The 23,614-nt window shown below is 36.5% G+C and overlaps 1 protein-coding gene across 2 annotated transcripts in view; it reads right to left on the bottom strand.

Moving 5' to 3' along the window:
* Nucleotides 1-23,614, bottom strand: part of LOC116254417 (rRNA biogenesis protein RRP5) — a 70,551-nt gene that overhangs the window by 24,451 nt on the left and 22,486 nt on the right. For both annotated transcript variants that reach the window (XM_031629802.2, XM_031629809.2), the window contains exons 9-22: nt 19,205-19,297; nt 18,890-19,003; nt 17,928-18,050; nt 17,488-17,673; nt 17,280-17,354; nt 11,961-12,097; nt 10,642-10,773; nt 9,670-9,815; nt 9,498-9,563; nt 3,048-3,154; nt 2,841-2,921; nt 2,685-2,759; nt 2,515-2,616; nt 45-213 (exon numbers count right to left, since the gene is read on the bottom strand). In XM_031629802.2, coding sequence (XP_031485662.1) covers nt 45-213; nt 2,515-2,616; nt 2,685-2,759; nt 2,841-2,921; nt 3,048-3,154; nt 9,498-9,563; nt 9,670-9,815; nt 10,642-10,773; nt 11,961-12,097; nt 17,280-17,354; nt 17,488-17,673; nt 17,928-18,050; nt 18,890-19,003; nt 19,205-19,297 — 1,606 coding nt within the window. The remainder of the gene's footprint in view (nt 1-44; nt 214-2,514; nt 2,617-2,684; nt 2,760-2,840; nt 2,922-3,047; nt 3,155-9,497; nt 9,564-9,669; nt 9,816-10,641; nt 10,774-11,960; nt 12,098-17,279; nt 17,355-17,487; nt 17,674-17,927; nt 18,051-18,889; nt 19,004-19,204; nt 19,298-23,614) is intronic.

Genomic DNA, 23,614 nt, shown 5'->3' with positions numbered 1-23,614 from the left:
AGAAATTACATTATTCAAGGCCACTAAATCAAACAAGAACTTACATTGATAGTTTGTGATAAACCCAACTAAATCAGGATATTTTTTGAAGCTTACAACTACACCAAATTCTTTTAGCCCCTGCACTTCAGCCTCAACCATGCTTCCCACCACAAAAGAATCCATCCACTTCATATCAGAACCTTCAGGTTCTGACTGTTGTAGCATTGCAATCTAGCCAAAAAGTTAACAATGTCAAATACATGATACACCAGGGTGATAATCGCAATTAAAAAAAAGTGTGCTCAATTAAAAGTTGAATCGAAAAGAAACAACTACGTTTTACGGAATCTTCATTTTCAAAGATACATTCTGCATGCAGCAGCTTCTGAGTACCACATTTTTCAATCAAGAAGAGCTGAACAATATCAATATATGCAACTACAATATTTACAAAACCTTACTTTTGGTAAGCTACCATCCTCTATTTCTAAAGTATTCAAGAATGCTATACATCAAATTATACTGATGTAAGAACCAAAACTTTATCTTGGCCTCTTGGGAACATTCTATGCAAAAAATACTACCAAAACTGTTCAAAGAGTTTGATGGTAATGAACAGAGATGCAGAAATCAAAGTAACACAGTTAATTGTACAATAATAGTAGTATTAACAAAACAATGTGGTTCTCATGCTCTTCACAATTTGAACTATTGATCCACAGATCATCAACAATTCTCCAATGGTGCTAGCAATTTTTATGTCCTTGAGACAAGTAATTGCAGAGATGCCCACTGAATCTACCATCTGCTGAATTTTGAATCAATAGAGTGGTTGACTAAGACCACCAATACAGTATCATGGGAGGAACTCAGCAGATTTTGTGCCACTTATGTTGATTGAACCCAAAAATTTCGACGACCAAGAGATGAAGATTATACCTAGCATGCTTTTGAAGGCTAACAAATAGAATCACAATGCTGGTCCGCATGGTAATCAAATGTCCAATCCACCTTGGATGATTAGAGGAAAAAAAAACATCTTCATTGCCACTTACCAGCCCACCTATTGGCATGGCAAGTAGGAAAGATTTTTTCATACAAATGACTTTTCATTTGCAAATGCTATTCATACTTCTCAGCACTCACAACTCAAAAGGCAATGGAACTTCCCATTTTGAATTCAAGTCATTAGTTTAAGATCTATGTCACATGGGCAGACACTGTTGTGGGGCATTTTAACAAATACATATATTCATTCTTATATTCATAAAATGTAAATTAGTAAACAAAAAAATACCAAAAAGACCCAAGAAAGAAAATACGTCTGTCATGTCTAAGCCATGTTGTGCACATGCGTGTCAACACTGGTGCAGGGCCGTTTGAAGGCATGATCATATTACATAGTTCAGGATCATGATCATTACCAAACTTCCAGCACTCTCCACCAGCATGCTTATAAGTTAGAACATTATAAGTATTTTATAAAGGAGCTTTGTGTTGGGAAGTGTACACACAGACACCACACATTATGACAATCTTCAAATAGCCAACAGTCCAGGAACAGAAATAAATAAAACCTTCCACAATACAAATTGAAAGAACATAAATACTGACAAGGGACTCTAAACTAGGCGCTAGATAATGAAAAGAAAGAGATATATCCCCTTTAACATTCCGAAGAAACACCAAGCCAACACTGATGTGTACTACCCTTAGTACAACTCTAAAAAAGCAGAGACAGGGATCTTGAGATTCCATCTTGCATTTCTTTTCGTATCAGACAATGGTAATGGCACATATCTTCTATGACAACAGTGCAATCATAAGAAAAAAAATTGCACCAAGAACGCTCTTGGTTTTTGAGTAAGCTGTAAGGTTTCTTCATCGTTTGAATAAACTTGAGATCAGTAGGAAACACATGTAAAGCTAATTATTTCAATGAAAACTGATTCTGGAGAAAATGCAGTGACCGTAGTGGCGTAGTCACAAAACATAGTTCTCAATTCTTATTGGTAAGGTTGCTCTCAGGCATTAATGATAAATTTTCTTCTTAGGAAAATCTTGGGAATTTAAAAAATTTTGAAATATACATATAATAGCAAACTTAGCAAATTATAAGCTTTCAAAGAATTTTCTCAAAAAAATGATACATTTTATTATTAAAATATTAAAAAACTAAAAAAACGTTTAGAATATACTCAATAAACGTTTTTTAAAAGATATCTACAAAAAAATTGCAAGACAGTGAGACACTAACATTGCAACGACTTCTGTTTTTTCTTTGTTGGTGGCATTTTCCTTAAGTTTCATTAACTGTTTTTTTAAACTGTCCTATGCTTCTAAGTTGCCCCATCATCAACATATATCAATCACCCAACTGTCATTCCAAGTTCACCAAAAAAAGAAAACAACTGCAGTATGAACAATACTACTATAGAAGACATAATGGACTGTCATACAATATCAAACAGTAAAGAAGAGAAACCAAATGAATTGGATTACTAGAACTGCATTGAAAGAACAAATGTCAACCTCATCCTCCATATGAAAGTATTCCTCCATGAATGATGCATCTGATGAATAACATGATGATTGTTTCAGTGAGACTTTTACTCTCCTAGATTCAGCATTAACCTGAAATATGAATTAACTATGAGCACATGAGACAGAGGCGCTGACAAATCTGGAAAAAAAAAAGTAACCTCAAGAACATGACTTCGAACTGATTGTCCAATGCAAAAGCATTCAGTCACGCTGCCACCATGGTCATCAAGTGCCTTCAAGGCAAAGACAAGTTAATCCTCAATCTGAAAGAGGAACAGAGAGAAAAAAAAATCAAAATGATCGTAGATACTTACATTCTTTTTCGAAGCAAATCCAGTCATGTGACCAAGATAGCGGACAAAGCAACCATTCTCAATTACATTGCAAATGTAGCCCTAGTTTCACAGACCAATAGATAATAACAACAACAGTGATAATCAATCATGAATTTACACCATTGCAAAACAAAAGCCACATAATTATTGAAAACATAAAAGAAAGTATATCTACTACATTCTCACATGTATGACAGAACCAGATTGAACTTGAGAGATGTCAGATGGAATTTGATCAGCAGATGAAATCAGGGAACGCTTTGCGGAAAGAAGCATTCTCTTTGAGTCCTTATCTGAATAAAACAAGAGAAGATTTTAGTAAAAAAGAAAAGATTAGATGGATATCTCAGAGTAAAAGGCAATTGTTATGTGCCGATACTATCATTTGTCACACTCTGTGGTTTCAAAATGATCAATCTGTGATTCATTGATAAAATCTCAGAAATTAATCAATAGAAAAAAAAGACTACGAAATCATGAGTTTCCCACTATCTATTTACAAAAAACATTATCAAATATTTGCAATTTTTTAAAAAAATTAACATTCGCAAGTTTCTAAAATTTTAAAAGAAAAACACTACATGTTATATATATATATATATATATATATATATATATATATATATATATATATATATATATATATATATATATATATATTCTTTCAAAGGAAAAACAATCAAGAAAGGAGGAGCAGAGTAAGAAAAAAAGAAGGAAAACAATTTTGAGTATGCGGTGCGGCATTTAACATTACTGAAACATGGAGAAGAGGAAAGAAGAAAGGAAGAGATTAATGAAGGACAAAAATAAGAGGGAAAAACAAATTCGGCATCCAGTGCCAAGCGCAGCTGACTGTTATAGAGAAAAGAGGAAGTAAGAAGGGAAGAAAGGGAGGAAAAGAGAAGAAGGAAAAAGGAGCAGCAAAGAGAAGGAATGCAAAGAAAAAAAAAAGAATGAAGGAGAAAAAAAGGAAAAGGAAAAAGCTAGAGGGAAACAAGATGTTTCTGCAGAAAAGGACACAAAAATACCGAAAGAACATATTACGTTTATTTCTTGGATCTTCTAATGAAGATTCTTTAAATTTTCCATTTGATAAAGATGAAAAAAGCAAAAATAGAAGAACCTTGCACAAAAACCCAAGAAACCGCATTCATGAAAATGGTCACCCTAGTCAACAACTAGCATGAGACTTTGATGAAAGCTAGTTGGTTGAAAACTAACTAGCGCAACCAGTTAGATACATTGATCGAATAGTCTCGATTTTAACTAGATGAGCAAATAATGCAGCAATTATCATTGATCAAGAAGCAAATCCGTAAGGCACACAAGTCCTGGTTTGATTGCTCATGCATTGAAACAGTTAAAGCCTCATAAGCTCCTAGAATTATTGGTTCCAGAAGGAAAAGACTTTTGTGTATGCAGTAGGAAGATGCAGCAACTGACTGCAACATGGAGGAAGGGGAAAGAAGAAAGGAAAAAAGAAGAAGAAAAAATGTGCATCAGTGCCAGGTGCAGCTGACTGTAATAGAGAGAGGAGAAAGGAAGGAAAACAGGAGATGGAAGAGAAAACAGGAGCAAGAAAGAAAGCAAAAGTAAGGAAAGGAAGAAAGAAAGAAGAAATCCAGAGGAAATGAAGAATATTTTATATTTATTTTATTTTCTCTAGTTATTAAGATTAAGTTTTCGTTCTGAAAATTATCAGATTTTTTGAGAAAAAGAAAACTTCAAATAAGAAAATCTGTGAACAGCCAAGAACAAAGATTTGTGACAATCTATGTTACATAGGAGCAGTGGCGGCCGTACGGGTTCCAGAACAACCATGGGTGCATGGCACTTTGAAAAAATTGGGGAACAAAGACACTGACATACACATATCCACACATGCGTATATATATTAACAAAAAATATGCTTTTAAGCAAACAAAAAAATATAACAAGTTCTATTAAAGAAAACTAAAATCACCAGAAAATCCTGCTGAAGAGTGAGCTACACCACAGTGAACATGAACAGCCCTTTAGTGTTTGTTAATGGCTCTTCATTCTATTGTATATACATGATGGTTTAAAAGAAAACTTAATTAGTGGACAAAAATGGACTTCGTCAACTTTGACCAAGTCTAAAAAACGATGGATACAGTCGTGGCTGCATTGACTGCAACCGACACAGGTTTGACTTTGTCCAGGCCATGTCAAAGGGAGTACCCGTACCCATGTTGTACCCGTGTCAACACAGGTACTTCACCTAAACAAAGGAACCCATGTGACAGAGGTGACAATGGCAAAGAACTAGTCAGGTTAGTCAACAACTAACCTCTAGCTTTAATACCCAGCTATTTGGCCTACAGACCAGTCGGCCGAGAACCAACTACCATGGCTACTTAGACACAATAACGAACCAGTCAAGTCTTTTACTAGAAACAAGAAAAATGAATGCAGCAGTTGCCACTGATCAAAAAGGAAATCTAAGGCACCAAATTTTTGACTTCTTTGCTTGTAGGAAGCAAAAGCTACTCCCTCCCATTCCAGGTGAATTGAAACAGTTCAGACTTGTAAGTTCCAGTATGTATTATTGGCAATTTGGCATCTGTTAAGTTTCTATATATGGATCGGGTCACCCAAACCCGACCCATTTGATCCACACGCCCAACAAATCATGGGCGGTGGCATACTTGTAAATCTTATTGTTATTTTGTGTATTTTATAATGTACCATAAATCGTGCTTAGTATATAATGATAACAAGAGGCAAACGTCATTTGTTGTTGCTCTCTTTCATCTCTCTCTCTTGCTTGGACGTGCAGCCCACTTCTCTCTTCCTCCTCTTGCATCTAACTTCATTTGATGGTTTGGTATTAGATATCAAAATCTTACATGGTATCAGAGCAGGTTTTGCCACTAAGAATGTTCGGTACGAATCTCTAATTTCTGCCCTAATCTTTGTTTCTTTTATGCCCTAATCCTCAAATCTCTATTTTCTTCCCTAATCCCCAAATTCTGCCCTAACCCTAATCCCCAAATTTCTGCCCTAACCCTACCATCTGCCCTAATTTATGCGAGAGGTGAAGAATGCTGCAGGGCAAGCTCAAGAGACCATTGCAGAAATCAATCCTGAATATGAGATGTGGATGGCTCATGATCAATCTCTTGTTGCTTATATCACCTCCACACTATCAAAGGAAGTTTTGGCGGGTGTTGATGATGATCTTTCAGCACTTGAGTTGTGGAATGTACTTGCTACCACGTATTCTCAAGTATCAGAAGCGAGATTTCTACAACTCAAGAGCCAATTTCAGGATATTAAGCGACGCACACGTTCAGTCTTGGAATATATACAAAAGATCAAAAATGTCAGCGATCAGCTTGCCATCATAGAGCATCCAGTCAGTGACAAGGACAAGGTACAGCATGCTTTGAGTGGATTGGGGCCAGAAACTGTCACTACTTGTCCACGTAGATCAGAACGTGAGCGGCAGCCTATTGATAGATGGGTAAGTTATGGTAATTTCTCTTTCGATTTTCAGCTTTTCATGACAAAATTGAACAAAAAGGTGGAGCCATAATGCTATGAGCAAACGTGCAAAAGCAAACATTGGATCGAGGCCATGAATGAAGAAATGGCTGCCTTAAATGAATGTCAAACATGGGAGATTGTTCCTCGTCCAAATGGTAAGAATGTGGTGGGCTCAAAATGGGTTTACAAACTCAAGTATAAACCTGATGGAAGCATTGATAAATATAAGGCTCGACTCGTGGCTAGAGGCTTCACTCAGCAGTACAGGGAAGATTATGATGAGACCTTCAGTCCAGTCATCAAGATGGGAACGATCCGAGTTATCATCTCTCTTGTTGTCTCATATGGTTGGAATTTATATCAGTTGGATGTTAAAAAGGTTTTTCTAAATGGGTTTCTAAAGAAAGAAGTTTATATGGAACAACCTCCAGGATATGTTTCCAATGATCTAACCAAATGGGTGTGCAAATTACAAAAATCAATGTATGGGCTTAAGCAAGCATCTCGTTCATGGTTCGCTAGATTTTCCCTCCATATACAACAGGCTGGTTTCTTCAAAAGTTCACTTATCATTCCTTATTCATCTATCATTCAGGTGAAGTTACCACTTGGCTACTTATATATGTAGATGACATAGTTCAAACTGGAAACTCTTCATGTCATATATCCCATGTTAAGGAGGTATTGCAACAAGAATTTAAGATGAAGGATCTCAGCGAGCTACGGTATTTCTTGGGTGTTGAGCTTGATAGAAAAGGTAGCACAGCATAAATACACTCTTGATATTTTGGATAGGGCAGGTATGACAAGTTGCAAGCCCATAAATACACCTAATGTTCTCAACACAAAATTATATGCATCTGATGGGATTGATGCCTACCCAAATCCTAGTTTCTATCGGAGTATAGTTGGCAAGTTGCAATATCTCACTTTTACACGCCCAGACATAGTATAGGTTGTGAATCAAGTCTCTCGGTTTATGCATGCACCCAAAGAAGGGCATATGGATGTTACCAAACGTATTTTGCGTTATCTTAAGGCTACTCTTGGGGATGGACTCATCTACACAAGACAGTCAACTGTTTGGCCACAACATTTCCACTTATACTGATGCAGATTGGGCATGTGATCCAAACGATAGACGACCAGTTTCGATTATTGTCTCTTCCTTGATTCCAACCTTATTTGTTGGAGTAGCAGGAAACAGCGTGCAGTTGTCAGATCTAGCATCGAGGCAAAATATAGGGCAATGGCTATAGGCAATGTTATAAAAGGCGTAGCGTATCGCGTATCGGTCGGGCCGACCTATACTTGTATCGTAACATATTATAAACGTAGCGTAGCGTATCGTAAAATTAATTTTTTAATTTTAAAACATATTTAAAAATCAGAAAAAATAGAGAAAAATTATTAAAAATCTGAAAAAATTAACAAAAAATCATAATCAAGAAAAATGTATTCAAATATAAAAAAGATCTTCATACATAAGGAACATTCATGTGTATCAACAACACATTCAAAAATAAGAAATTAGATATTCAAAATAACATAATAAGCATTCATCACAATTTTAAACTTGAAAATTTTATAGAATCTTAAGACTTAGAGTCTTAGGACTTGGAGTTTTAGGACTTAGATTACAACACAATTTTATAAGTTCAAAACATATAGCTATCATCTTTCATGATTTAACGATAATATCTCCCAAATCGATGAATCCTTGGTTACTTTTTATAAAAATGTGCAAAACCTCTCCCTCATACGTCTCTTCAAGTCTTTAGATACAAGAAGAGAGAGAGGGAGGAGTGTTTAAACTTTAAAAAATAAAAAATTTTGTGTTTTAACCAGTATCGTAATATCGAATACGTATCGTATAGGTCAAAGTGATCTATACGATACGTATCGTACGATACGGATAACATTGGCTACAGGCACAGCTAAAGCTTCATGGTTACGTCATCTGCTTGGGGAACTTTCTCTTCCCATTGCTCAGTCATCTCTATTTTGTGACAACCAAAGCGCGATCAAGATTGCCTTCAATTCTGTTCTACATAATCGCACTAAGGATATAGAGATTGATCAACACTTCATTCGCCAAAAGGTTGCGAAAGACAAGATTGTTCCCACTTATATATCCACGTCTGAACAAGTGGTTGATCTTTTTACCATGGGACTCACAGGGCACCATTTCTGGGAATTGAAGAACAAGTTGCGCATGATCAAACCCTATGCACAACTTGAGGGGGGCGGTTAAGTTTGTACATATGGATCAGGTAACCCAGACCCGACCCATTTGATCCACACGCCCAACACATCAATGAGTGATGGCATACTTGTAAATCTTATTGCTATTTTGTGTATTTTATGACGTACCGTAAATCGTGATTAGTATATAATGATAACAAGAGGCATACGTCATTTGTTGCTGCTCTCTTTCATCTCTCTCTTGCTTGGACATGCAGCCCACTTCTCTCTTCCTCCTCTTGCATCTAAACTTCATGCGGTGGTTTGGTATTAGAAATCAAAATCTTACAGCATCTTCTTCATTTGTTGGCTTTTCACAGCCAAAGAAAGCACCAAAAAAGTCATGCAACAATAAAAGAGCATAACCTGAACTTCTCGTTCCAGGATGACTATGCACCTTCACTTGTACTATCATATATGTACAAGGTCACCGATAATTTCCACATATAAAAAATACAGCAACAAATAGAATAGCCTTTTAGCCTCAATTAAGTTAATTTTTCAACCTCTATATTAAGATAAGAAACTGAAAGTCTGAGAAAGCTAAAAGCAGGCAACAGACTCATAATGAAAGACAGCTGTCACGTGATTCAAAAGTTTAGATTGACAGGAAACATAGAAAAATGCTTTGCTGACTCATTTTGCAGCAAAAGTGGCCTTTTTTCTGGAAAAAGAAAAAGCATAATCAAGTGAAACTTTTGCATGCATTTAAAAATTGACTTTTCCTTTAGTAAAGCAAGCAGGGGAATAGAACAGGAACATAAGAAGACAAACTTAAGAAACCTCCTGAGAAAAATCTTAATTTTGAAAGAAACCTCCTGAGAAAAATCTTAATTTTGAAAGACCAATCTCATTTCTGCTGGGAGAATAAGGTTAGCATACCTAAAACAAGAAGCTTCTTGAATTCATATCCAGGTTTTATGAGAGCCTTCAGTCGACTGCCATGGCCTATACATATACAAGAAGAAAAGCACAAAACATAAGCACAAGAATAGTCTACAACATTTTCCAGTTTTCACAAGTTAAGAAACATCTTTAACCAGCTAGTACATACTAAGGTGATCAGCTAAGTGTTCCATTGCAATGGTTCCTTTTAGATCTGATTTTCCATTCACATGTACTATAATAGCAGAAGGAGATAATTGCCCAACAACTCCAGAGACAATGCTACCCAACTCAGGAATATCAACCATAATTCTCCTGCAACAATACCACCAAAATTAAAATTATCCAGAACTAAGTAGTACACAGAAGAATGACTGACTTGAGAAGTTCTCTAGCTAGTGGAAGCCTCCACCATGTACAAACAACTCTTGCAAACACACCAATGCAATGGAACCCTGAATATTTCCCATTTACTTAGGAAAACGAACAGCGGTACATGAGAATGAGATCAGATTTTCTACTGACCATTTATAAGTAGTTTTTACTTTTAGTACAGTGCAATTTTTGTTGGTAACCACCATAAGGACACTGTCATCTAGGGCCATAGAGGATAACTGGGGACATACACCCATTCCTGGACCACATTTTTCAAACATTGTAAAGACAAAATAAAACGTATGCCATACTCCTGATATTCATCACTTCCCCAGTCATATGCCTATCATATCTTCAACTTCATGGACCTCTAACACCAGTGATCCTTTTCAAAAATTACCAAGTAAATCTCGTATTATGTCAAAGCAAAGGTGCCTCAAAGGGACTGAAGCCACATTACTATTGGTCGCATTGGAAAAGTAAACAACAGAGAGTTTGAAGCCTTCCAGTAATTACAGAAAATAACGACATTATACTGGACAAGTATTTAGAGAAGGTAAAACTTCATCCCCAAAGGTTGCAAGAACTACACATGCAACGGCTAATAATTTTTATTTTTTACAATACGTGACAAAGTTGTAATTTTGATTCCCATAAAAATTATTTATGAAGTCAAACTATAATAGAACAAGAAGGCAAAAATGTGAGGCCTTGCTCCAAAAGATCCAACAATATTTCAAGTAGATAAAATCCTAGACTTCCAAACCTTTCAGAAGACATTTTAAAGCTGAGGTTGATTCTTCGAGAAGCAGGGTTAGCACTTAATATTCTGCACTTTACAACTTGACCAACATGATAACAAGAGTCAATCTCGCTTTGATTGATCCCAAGCTCAGATCTGATAGAGAACAAAAATTTTAAAGGATATCAATTCAACTAAGCAAACATAGTGAATCAAAACAAAAGCATAGAAAAACATAACAGAGAAGCATTAAATGTTAAACCTCAGAAAAAAGTGAACAAGCATTCACATACACAAATACATAAGTACATACATACACAAATAAATTATATATATGGGTGTTTCAGTGTGGATTCTTAGGTTATGTAATCTCCAAATGCAACATCCACTGCATCCAGCACCTCAAGCACTTTTTTAAAATATAATCAGTTAGACTATAATATCTGAACTTTTTTTTTGTCTGATTGAATTTTATGAGTTCATGAAGCTAAATTGATTCTAAAGTAACTCCAGAATCTGGCCTGTCCATCAGATATTTTATTATCTAGAAACTTACACTTCTGGATATGAAAAATGCATTCATACAGTTGGATTCACAAAAGAAAAATTTAAAAAGAACTTCAAAAATTCTGAAAACAGTTGTGTGTGTGTATATTTTGCTTGATCTGATTCATAATAGCTGTTGATAATTTAAGGAAAAGAAAAGTTAGACTTGATTCAACGTTGTTGCATATGATCAGATTGACATTGAGGAGGCATCTATAGCTATAGTCATTGATTGTGATTGCATAGATTTGCTTATCAATTCAGAGATCATATTGTTACGGAAAACTACTTTCCACAAAAACTATTGATGACAAAGTATGAGATTTTTGTGGAAACATACTCCTCAGTAACAGCTTCAGTCAGGGTTGTATGATCATACAATATGTATTATATTGATGAAGGAAATTAACACCGATAGACCACCGTATCTAGATGAAGTGCTTTTTTACACATATACTGAATTGCTAATATGCTTCAGTTATTTGTTCATCATTATAGCTTGCAACTTAAGGAATCTTATTGTCCTGTGTCTATCTCTAGCTCTACTTGATAAACACTGATTTTGTAATAAATAAGAAATGCTTTTAAATGTTTACATTTGTTCGCTCAATGATAACCTAGCTTGGGATCGTACAAAATGTCACATGGTTACATGCTTAAACTTTAGAACAACAAAACTAATCCAAGTTGTCCAATAAATATTACCAACTATGAGCATGTATATAGACTATCCCTACATGAAATTTGGCAGAAAAGCAATTAAAATAATTCAACAGATGCATTTTTTATTTCCTTACATATGGGTAAAACCTTGAACTCCATTATAAAATCTCACAAGGCATCCATGTTTTTCAATTTTTGCGATCCATCCATGTGTAACCATGCCTTCAGTAGCATCAATGTACGAGGCAACAATACTAAGTTTTGATTTAACCTGAAACAAAGATTACTGACCACTAAATAGCAGGAGAAAGTTTATCAACAAAAGAACTAATGTTACCAAAAAGACAATGTTAAAGTGAAAATGTATGACTGCAAAAACAAACACATAAATAAGTGCTTCGATCTAAAAACAGATAGCTTAAAGAAATTTAATATGTAGATTTTAAACCAGGTACACCCATCGGATTCCACAAAGGGTTTCGAAGTGCTCAGAAGAAATTATCAAACAGCTAAATATCTCATAGAGAATATCCTACCATTGAAACATGAAAATATCAGAAGACAGTAGCGCGTGAATTGTCCTTTTCTTTAATAGAGATACAACTTCTGCGAACTGATTACAAAATTATTCATTAGCCTTTTTTAAGGTTTCATGAGGAGAAGAAGATATCCTGATTAAATTATGGTTGCACTTTTATACGGGTGAGAGAATGTGCTAAAAGACAAAACAGTTTACTAAAGCCCTAATGGCTGGTCACAGAAATACCTCCGAATATATGTTTATGCATACAGGTTAAAACAAGCATTTTGTGATGCACTATTACACTTATTGTACAAGAATAAACTCATTCTAGCTACATGACATAAAAACTCAGGAGCATTAGCTACAATAATGACTGCAATTCATGGTTGCAAGTACTTTTGCGTCTAGGTGATCATGAGGGATGAGCACAACCAGTAGGGCTCCAGAATCCAAACTTTTAACCAAAGAGATGAAGGAAGACATTAATTTAGTTTGTCAAATATTCATAACCATTGGTTCGTAAAATATGTGCTTCTAAAGCTATGTCACACGGGTACTCCTCTTAAGGAGGAGTGGTACGGGCACCGGTACGCCCGTGGGTGCGCCTCTAATGCGGTCAACGCGGTACCGAGTACGGTCAACGTACCCGGGTTCAATTTCGGTCGTCAAGACTCCACCAAACAGCCACTCTTGGCTCATGAGTGCCGCCAAGCCTGCTATAGATACACTTAGAACAGAAAAATAGCATTATAGGCCACAATGCTATGTTTCTGTTCTAACTGTTATGTTTTTTTTATCATTAAAATGATTAAATCAGTAATTTTTGGCTGCAGCCTGCACCGAATTTTACTGTTTTACAGTTTGACTTGTTTAGCATGTTCTATTTACCTGTTTAGCATTTCCTCTTTAACCATGGCTTGAGTTGGGACTTGTTTATCAAGAAAGCTGAAATATTTGTATGTTAATTACTTCCACACTGTGTTTTGGATCATGATTTATGAACCGTGCCGTACCCCTGCACCTAAATTTTTTGAAAATGGTCTGTACCCGTACCCGCACCGGTACCCATACCGGCACCCATACCTGTACCTATGTGACATAGTTCTAAAGGGATTATAGTTTATACATTTCCAATTTCAGCTCTATAAAGTTGGCACCAATTTGTGTATGACATCACCACTCTACTTTGGCATGATTCACTTTAGCAACATAATTTTCAGAAGACAGAAATAGACAGGCAAAAATAGCATCTGTCCAGGGCTGCTGGCAGCAGGTAATTTCCTTACAATCATTTTGATAAATCATAAATACATATGCTTGAACCCTATAAACTCTTGACCAACGCATTTTTTAAGCTATACAGACCCCTCCAATGTTATCTGTATCGTACGATACGCGAAAACGATACGATACATGTTTTGTACACGATACGCATGCGTATCGCACGCGTATCACCCATATCGTGCGATACGGGAAACGTATCGTACGATACGGGCGATACACACGCGTATCGTACGATACGGGGTTAAAATGAAGTGGTCACTTCGTGTGCTTCGAGTATCTACGTAGAGGCACCTCATCTCGACTATGCTCCAGATCTGCAGGGGATTCCACAGTTGAAGACTCATGATCTGTACTGAAGCATGGAGGTGGAACCTGAGGCAGGAACATGACGGGTTTGGTCCTGCTCGGTATCAGATAGATAGTGGGTCATATGATTATGGCATCTAGGTAGATGTAGGAGGGACTATAATAAAACTGAAACTTAAAAAATGTGACATCTGCATTGATATACTGCTTTTGAGTCAAGTGGTCAAAGCATTTATAACCTTTATGTTTCTGGAGTAGCCAATAAAGATACACTTAATTATTTGAGCAGCCAATTTATCACGTGTAAGTCCAAGGATGTGAACAAAGCATATGCAACCAAATATTTTGGGAGCTATTGAAAACAACAGTCGTTGTGGGTGCACAGGTTTAATGGGAACATGGTTGTCAATGGAGGATGAGGGTAAACGGTTGGTCAAGTAACAGCCAGTGAGGATGACATCTCCCCAAAAAATATGAAGATAAATGAATATGAAGCATTAGGAAACACGTCACATTAAAAGTTGTCGATGTTTTCGCTCAACTACTCCATTTTGCTGGGAGGAATGGAAACAAGTAAACTGAGGCGGAATGCCATTATCAGGCTAAAATTTCAATAAGATAGACGCCTTGAACTCAAGAGTGTTATCAATGCGAATGCTTTTGCCAAAAATACCAAACTAGATCTTTATTTCAATAATAAGGTTCTTGAGAATACATACGACTTCAGACCTTTATTTCAAAAGGAAAAGCCAAGTGACTCGAGAATAATCATCAACAATAACAAGGAAATAACAAAATCTATACCTACTAGCAACTCTGCTACGACCCCACACATCAACAAGAAGAAGATCAAATAGTCCAGAACTAATACGGGCGTCCTTGCCAAGTTGACAGATTTCACACTGGAACGATTCTTGTACTGATAGATGAAGAAGTAGGTGATGGAGCTTGGAGACAGATGAATAACCTAGTCTGAGATGCCACTGGAAGGAGGACAATGAAGAAATCGAGGAGACTGCAATACCCACAAAATTAGACAGGATGTAGATGCTCCCTTTCAAAAAATCTCATATGTGTTTCACAGAGGTATAATTTGCAAAAGTAGAGATAATTTGTGGTTGCACACTATTCATGATTCATGACATTACAATATTATTTTCCTTCGATGAACTATATTTTCCACTATTTACCACAGGCTCATTTTCTTCTATAACATGTTCTTTCTTATGCCCAATCCCAGACATCATAAACACACGGGACTAAATCTCATAATTAGATTCATCTACCTTTCCAGTAGAGCCATAAGAAAAGGGATTGTTTGTGTTCTTATGCTCATACTACATCGTTGTCTTGCCTTCATCAGCCATAGTGCGAGAATAGACAATATGACCTTGATCTTGTTGCACTTTGATAAAATCAATAGTATAGCGCACAGCAATCAACTTGAGAGAACTTAGGCAGCAGAATTTTTTTCCAGCATCAATAACAGTCCTTAAAATAATATCTATTAACTTGTTGTTCAGTAAATCAGTCCACCAATCACAGCAATCAACTTTAGAGGATCTAAGCAGCAAACTTTTTTTTTAGCATCAATAAATGTACCCAAAAATATATATATTTAAACTTGTTGTTCCAATCAGTCCACGAAATTTCCACGTAGTAGGCTTACTAGAATCTACGTATGCATATAAGACGTTCAATATGATAAGAATATACCCAACTTGCAGCCACTTTTCCACAGTCAGCCAAAAAAAAATCTGATAAGAATATGGTCCACGTGCAGCTACTCTTCCACGAGCCCAGTTCTGACTTAGAACTTTCATATGCAACTCACACAGTTCCTCACGCTCCACTACATCCACGTTGGGAACCTAATCACACATACCTCTCACGTGTGATTAGGTTCCCCTTCCACGCTACTCCCCATCTCCCGATCAATAGAGAGAAGAGAGAAAGGAAGGGTAGAGGAATAAAAAAGGTGGGAAGAGATGGGAGAGAGAAGAGGAGAAGAGGTAGCCAGAAAGTCACGTCACCCGCTAGCAAAGAAGGGTGGAGATCGCCGGCTCTAATACCACATTACAGCCGGCAGTCTTAGAGAGAGAAAAACATCTTATTTGCTAACCTTAATCTCAATAAAAAATAGATTAGGGCAGAGATAGAGACTTACAAATAACATCAACCAAAAATAGAGAAATGTTTAAAGAGAACTCCTAACTATTAAATATTGCAAAGGACCACCTAGAAACTTAAAGTCTTCTAATTCAACAGTATTGTTACTATTGTATACTTATATATATACTTATTATGTATACTATTATGTATTGTTAGTCTTTTTTATTACATTATGTCATCCTTTTAAGTACAGATGGACTAAAGCTTTCTTGAGGATTTACATTGCCTCTTCTAGAGATTAGAATTTTTTTTTTTTGTAGTAGATTACATTTAATGAGTAATGTTAAACTTCTTCTATTGATTTTGCATATTCAATGAAGTCAACAATTAATTTTTTATTGTTTAAGTTGATTATGCTTGTTATATGACTACTCTCCGCATTTCAAATATTAGAAATAGTTAATCAAAATAACTTGCCATATTAACGTAACTAAAAAATATATTTTAGTCGCCCTTTTTGCCTAGGCGCCAGGCGCTGCGTGAGGGCCTTGACAACATAGGATATACATAAATAAACTACCCAATACTTTTTTTATGCAAAAGAAAATTGGTAGCCTTAATGATGTCAATGAAAGGAAAACAGAAAACTGAAGATATAATTTTCAGGAAGGCCATTTACTGGGCATGACAAGAATACCAACAGAGGACTCTGCAATTTTAACATATAAACCAGAAAGAAATAACCCAATCTTGTTTTCCTTAACTGATTAAGCTCCTAAAATTATTAAAAAGAAAAAACCACAAAAAGAATACTAGGAAAAAATGATTCAGTAATGACTTAACCCAAAGGAAGAATAACAAAATGAAAATATTTCTGAAAGAAACAAACGAAATTGTGTATTTTCTGTGCTTATGGAATAATTGTAATTTAGTACAATAATCCTTCATTTATTATAAAGACCTGCTCTTTCTGAGATAAAATATATTTTTTCTCAATTAGCACAACAATGTTAGTAATTCATGACATAAACTATGTACAAACAATGTTATCCAACATTTCAAGTAGAGAAGAACCTTGTATTGGAACAAAATCCAAATACCCATGCACAAAAACCTCCATTATATTTAAATAGAGAAGAATTTTATCTACAGATAACAGTTTTCCATATCCATAGTAATAAAACATCAGAGGAAAAAAAATTAAGCAGCAGATGTAGTGGTCACATACAAGAGTTCTTTTATGTGTAACCGTAATGCGCTTTGATTTGCCTCCGAGGACCCGGAATACTAGATCCACCCCAACCTAAACATAAGGGACAATTCACTCAGATACATTAGCAAAGAGACAGACCATCATAAGGGTCAGAAAATAATGTTTGACAGGTCAATACCAAAAACAAATATTGAACAACTCATAGTCAAATTGAATAGACCACCTTAAATTTCTTGGGGGGCTTTGCAAGACTATGTTCTGACATATGTTGGAGAGGACAAAGTGCCTTTAAACCTCCTAAAAACTGAATTACCGCAGCATCCACTTCAATCTTAATGACCTTTCCCCTGACCACCATACCAGGTTTGACATCAGCATGGGTGAAATAAGACTCTTCAAATGCAGATGCCTGCCAGACAGTCAAATCAGCAAGTTAATGTGGCAGCAACACGAGAACATGGTTTCTAGCACATGAAAAACAAAATAACAGTGAAGTCAAGCACAGAAAATTATGGTACAACCAAAGTATGATGCAAACTTCATATCAAGGCAATTTGCAGCACCTTCGATAAATCGTCCATTATACATGTTAGAGAGGTATGACAAACCAAGGTGAAATCAGCTCCAACAAAGAAGGTAAGGATAAACAATAAAGGAATCAACCTTAACAGCACATATGGCTAACCCTTCCATCTGTCTGAAATCAAGAACACGAACACGAACCACATTCCCTTCCTTGAATTTCGTCTCCAACTTAAAACCTTCCTCATCAGTTGCATCGGATGTCTACAAAGTGCAAAGGCAGCTTTTGTTCATGTGCAATCGATTAAACGAAAGAAGAGGGAGAACGTAATAATTTGATGAATGATGATGCAAAGTAGGACCATCGATGCATAACTCTCCATCTCTGACCACTGAGAGTCTTAGAAACCAAATGCAGCATAACGTACTTCTATCATTGAATAAAAAGGATATGTTCCTAAATAACTAATTTTCAAGTTTACATGTGTTTTTCTCGACAGACCAGAAATTAACAGTTCAGAATGTTCTATATTGTAAAAGTTTAGATGCTTTCACATTCTAAAGTGCAAGTACAAGCATTGAAATACCAGAGTGTAAAATGTATTTCCACTAAGTATACAATAATTATATGGACATTATGATCCCTAAAACATTAATAATCTAACCCCTTTTCATAGAAACAGTAAAATTGATATGATAATGATCCTGAAAACTAAGTTATCAGAATCAAAGTAGGACACAAGTCATTCAAGGCCCTAAAAAGACAGGGAACAGACAATCTGAGTCAGTCCAAGTCGAATGATTATGCACACACAAATATATATATATATATATATATATATATATATATATATATATATATATATATATATATTTGTGTGTGTGCATAATCATATATAAAAATAAGTACAGAAACACATACATTTATTCAAAGAATGTGCATACATAGTCATACATAAGGGATTAGTTGACTGATGAACAACTCTGACTAAGTTAGTAGTCTGACCAATTAACCACTGGTCAGTGTAAACTAGTGTACACAGACAGGACGCAGACAGGACGCACACAGACATGCAGACACTCATACTCAAATAAATGCATACCTTGACATACGCAGGTGTATGAATAGGACTAGAAGAAACCTCAAGCAAAAGCCCGGATCTCCCATCAATCCTTATAATGCGTGCATCTTCATAAACATCTCCAGCTCTAACATGCTGATTAAATAGAGAATGCACTCTAGATCAGGGATAACAATCAAAGGACTTGTAATTTTAACCAATAGATCATGAAACATCATTATAAATGCCAAAAAAGCATAGGAAAATGATTTACATCCAGCAACCATATGCCGGAGAATTCTTAACAAGTCCATGAACCAAACAATATGTAAACTAGATTCTAGCAAAGAAGCTTACTGAAGGGGGAAGATGGCCTTGTAAAAGGTGTGGATTCATGGTAAGTCCAACAGCTCTAGTGATGGGGTCAATGAACAAAATCCGAGCTCTCACCTACAGCAAACCAAATTTTGTGGTTTAGGACCACCAGTGAGCACTTCAGGATGAAGGTCGTAGAAGTAATCAAATAAAAATTTCGACAGAATATGTAAACAATCACTACGGAAAAAAGAGTACTCAGATGCAACAGATGTTACAGCAGATACCACTCAAGTAACTGATGAACCCAAATTCAGATCTCTGTACAAAAATATTTGTTGACGCATTAATAAACAGTGTATATATCTCAAAACAAAATGAATCATCTAAGTTGTTTAGATAAAATTGCTGATACAATTTTATCTGATTTGCAATAAAACAGTGCATCCAAACTTCTCATGCTCGCTTGTCTTTGAAACTTGTGCTTAGTAAAAAATAAAATATGACAATGCAATGCATTAATTTATAGCACAAAATGGATACAAAATTTTGATTTGTGTATCTCTGTACGCAAAAGTCGAATTGCAAAGTGCAAACCATATCCATTACACATGGCTATATACATCTAAGTTGCATAGGCAATGCATGTTCAATTAACACCTTCCACCATGTTCTTTCCAAATATTCCTGATACTAAACCTTCGGAAATGGCTTTAATAGTTAAAAGCTCGTCCAAATTATCCAAGATTCAAGAGTAAAGCAAATACAGGCTTTCTCATGATAGTCTATGCACTAGGGCAAACTTACTTGCATCTCTAAATAGCCTGACTGCCATGCTTGTGCATGCGCTTGTAAGTATCCTTTGTAAAACAATCAATCCATGAGAAATTTCCTCCATAATAAATGGATATTCATATAACTAAGAGTTATAGAATTTGTCATGTCATCCATATAGGAATTAATAGGCAAACATAAAAGTTTCTTTCATACCCCTCTTCGTGTCAACTTCACATGGCCAACAAAGTGGAACAATCAAGTACTTACATCCAAAGATACAAATTTACACCCTTATTGGATTAGAAAGTACATTGATATAAAACACAAACTAGATTAATCTACTCATAATGTCAGATTAGAAAATGGGTCTACCCAATTATGCTCTGAATCATCACTTGATTCATGACTCAATCAACTTTCTTGGACAAAATAAACCAGTCTCAATCAGGAGAAAAGGATTTTTAATTTTTTATATGACAAAATCCATCTGCACAGTATCTGTTAACCTAAAGTGCATATTGTTCTCCAAGATTCAGAAAAGTTGTTTTTGAAAGTGTTGAAATTAGAGGAGTTTATGTTTCTACGTGGTTCTTTGTAATATTAAAGAATTATAAGATCTCTTTAATATTTTCTTTATTTTAGATTGATGTACTCTGTAAATGTCCTTTCTACTAATCTCTTTATAATAGAGATTAGGGTTAGTGAATAAATTAGGTTTTCTCTCCCCAACTCTCACGTCTTCAACGCTTTCTCTCTCTCTCCACGTCTTAAGGCTGCAACATGGTATCAGAGCCACGGACGTGACTGCCGACGTGAAGCAAACAGCCGATGACAGGCAGGGGACGTCCATGCATCTGGCGACGTGAAGCAAACAGCCGGCGACCCTCCTTTTCCTTTCAGGCTTTATCTCTTCTACCTCCTCCATCTCCTTCCCCTTCCTCTGTCTCTTTCTCCTTCACCTCTCGCCTGTTATAGTTGACAGATTTCCAGCAACGGAACAGTGTGGAGGAGTCTATTCACGCTAGGAGATATGCGTGAATAGACTCCAGCCGTGGATTTTCAGAAGTATATATATTATCGCAGCTGTGTGGGAGTCTGCACTGATTACTCGCTTATGGTTTGATATGTTCTATGATCAAAGCAGCCAAGCGGAGGACTGCTCTCTAGGATTTCTGTGGCAGTTTATGTTGACTATTTTATCTGTTGTCGTTATTCATGATTTGTGAAAGATAATCTGTGGTACAGGAGCGTTAGATGCATAAATAGACAAGTTGTTGGTCGGAGCAAATAATACAAGCAGTGGGGATTCGTTTTCAGTTGTGGGCTTGCTGTTAGCAGCATTTTTTGTCTTCCGATTGCTGTTTTCTTTGTCGTGGGGTTGCTGTCAACTGTTGGACAGCAGTTTGGTTGTTGCTGGGCATCTAACGTTGCCGTGTGGAACATTTGTTCTTGTTGATCAGTCTCTTTTTCAATAGATATATATATATATTATCTTGCTGGTGGTGGTTGATCTCTTGTGGACAGATTTATGATGGCAGAAAATCCAAAAATTGACTTTTGCCATGAGGTTAAGAGTGGAGGAAATCCATTCTCTTATGGTTCTACTGTAAAGTTAAATAGATCTAACTATGAGATTTGGTCTCGTGTGTTTATGATGTCTGTGATTGGACATCAGAAGGAGCATGTTATAGAAGAAAATGAGTCTGTTGAAAAGAGTGGAAAATATGGTTTATGGAATGAAGATAATAATATTGTCATGTCGTGGATCATGAATAGTGTGCTACCATAGATTGCATCAACTATTGCATACTATACCTCGGCCAAACAAATGTGGGATTTCTTGAAACAAACTTACTCAAATGACAAGAATGTTAGCAAGATATTGCAGGTGGAGGAAGAATTACTTAATTTGCAACAAGGTGACCAAAGTCTTGCTCAGTACTTCGCTTCCCTCAAGTCCATCCATGAACGACTTAAAGCATTACGTCCCCCATGTCCAACATGTCATAAGACTCATGGTGAACAGTCTATGGTTGTGAAGTTTCTACAAGGCCTCTCCCCTGAATATGCAGTAGCAAATGCTCAGATGCTGACTGGAGTAGAAATCCCTGACTAAGCTGAAGCCTACAACAGACTCAGTCGTCTTGCTGTGACCCTTTCTCAGTCATCTAGTGATATCCATGTCTCTGCCTTGGTAGCCTCAGGAGGTCGTGGACGCAGTTCATTCAGGGGGAGAGGCATAGGTCGAGGGTCAAGAGCAGGTCGGGGGAGATTTTTGTGCACCTATTGTGGAAAAATAGGACATTTAGAAGACAGATGTTGGGATAAACATGGTCGTCCTTCGCCTGCATCCCTAGGAAGAAATGTTGCATCTAAGCAGGGCAAGAATTCTTTACAGTCTCCTATTGGGTCTGTTCAGGTAGCTTCAGCCTTCATCAGTTGTAGATGGGTCTTTATCTCCTTCTCACCCTGAGACAGTGACTATGAGTATCAACAAGTCAGAGTATGAGGACTTCCTAGCACACAGATCTATTCAGTCTTCGGCCTCTACAGTCATGATAGACAGTGCTATGTCTGTTGATACTGTCCCACATGATACAGGTACAATTTGGATTATTGATTCAGGAGCATCGAGACACTTTTGTAGTAGACCTTCCATGTTTACTGTGCTACACTCATTACCTCAGTCACATCATGTGAAACTTGCATATGATAGATGGTCACCTATTATGGGTTATGGTGATATCAAGATTTCTCAGTCCATCACTATTCCTAATGTGTTATATACTCCTAAGTTTCCAACAAATTTGTTATCGGTTGGACAATTGATTAATGACTTACATTATCATGTTACGTTTGACGTTTATGTTCATTTTAGGACTTGCAAACTTGGAAGACGATTGGTGGAGACTCTGATAATGGCATTTGTCCTCAGTTTACTTGTCCTCATACCTCCCAACAAAATGGAGTAGCTGAGCATAAACATCACCAACTCTTAAATGTGGTTCGTTCTCTAATGCTTCATACTAATTTACTTGCATACTTTTGGGAGATGTCATACTCACTGCCTGTTATTTAACCAACCGTTTACCCTCATCCTCCATTGACAACAAGGTAACCATTAAACTTGTGCATCCCCAACGACCCTTATTTCCAATGGCTCCCAAAGTATTTGGTTGCACATGCTTTGTTCATATACTTGGACCCACACGTGATAAATTGGGTGTCGAAGCCATTAAGTGTATCTTTATAGGCTTCTCCAGAAACCATAAAGGCTACAAATGCTTTGATCCATTGACTCAAAAGGAGTATATCAATGCGGATGTCATACTCTTCGAGTCTCAGCCTTATTATAGCTCATCTCCCATTCTTACTGAGATGCCACAATCACCAGACCCACTACCTATTCCTCCTATTCCTTTGGAGTCATTCTCGTTTGAATCTCCTTCTACAGACTCTCCGGCTGTAGTGTCCAAGTTTCGTGATCCTCCGCTGGTCTACACACGACGACAGGACCCTTCTCATGATCCTTCGCCAACCGCTTCTCAGGAGGTAAGTTCATCTGAAGTAAGTATCCCTAGTCCATCTGATCCCTGTGAAGACTTACCCATCGCTCTTCGCAAAGGCAGGCGACAATGTACTTTGCATCTTATATCTCATTTTGTGTCTACTGAC

Source organism: Nymphaea colorata, chromosome 1 (genome assembly GCF_008831285.2).
Source record: "Nymphaea colorata isolate Beijing-Zhang1983 chromosome 1, ASM883128v2, whole genome shotgun sequence".
Lineage (NCBI taxonomy): Eukaryota > Viridiplantae > Streptophyta > Magnoliopsida > Nymphaeales > Nymphaeaceae > Nymphaea > Nymphaea colorata.
The sequence above is the reverse complement of the archived record's forward strand: the minus strand, read 5'-3'. Positions and strand labels throughout refer to the sequence as shown.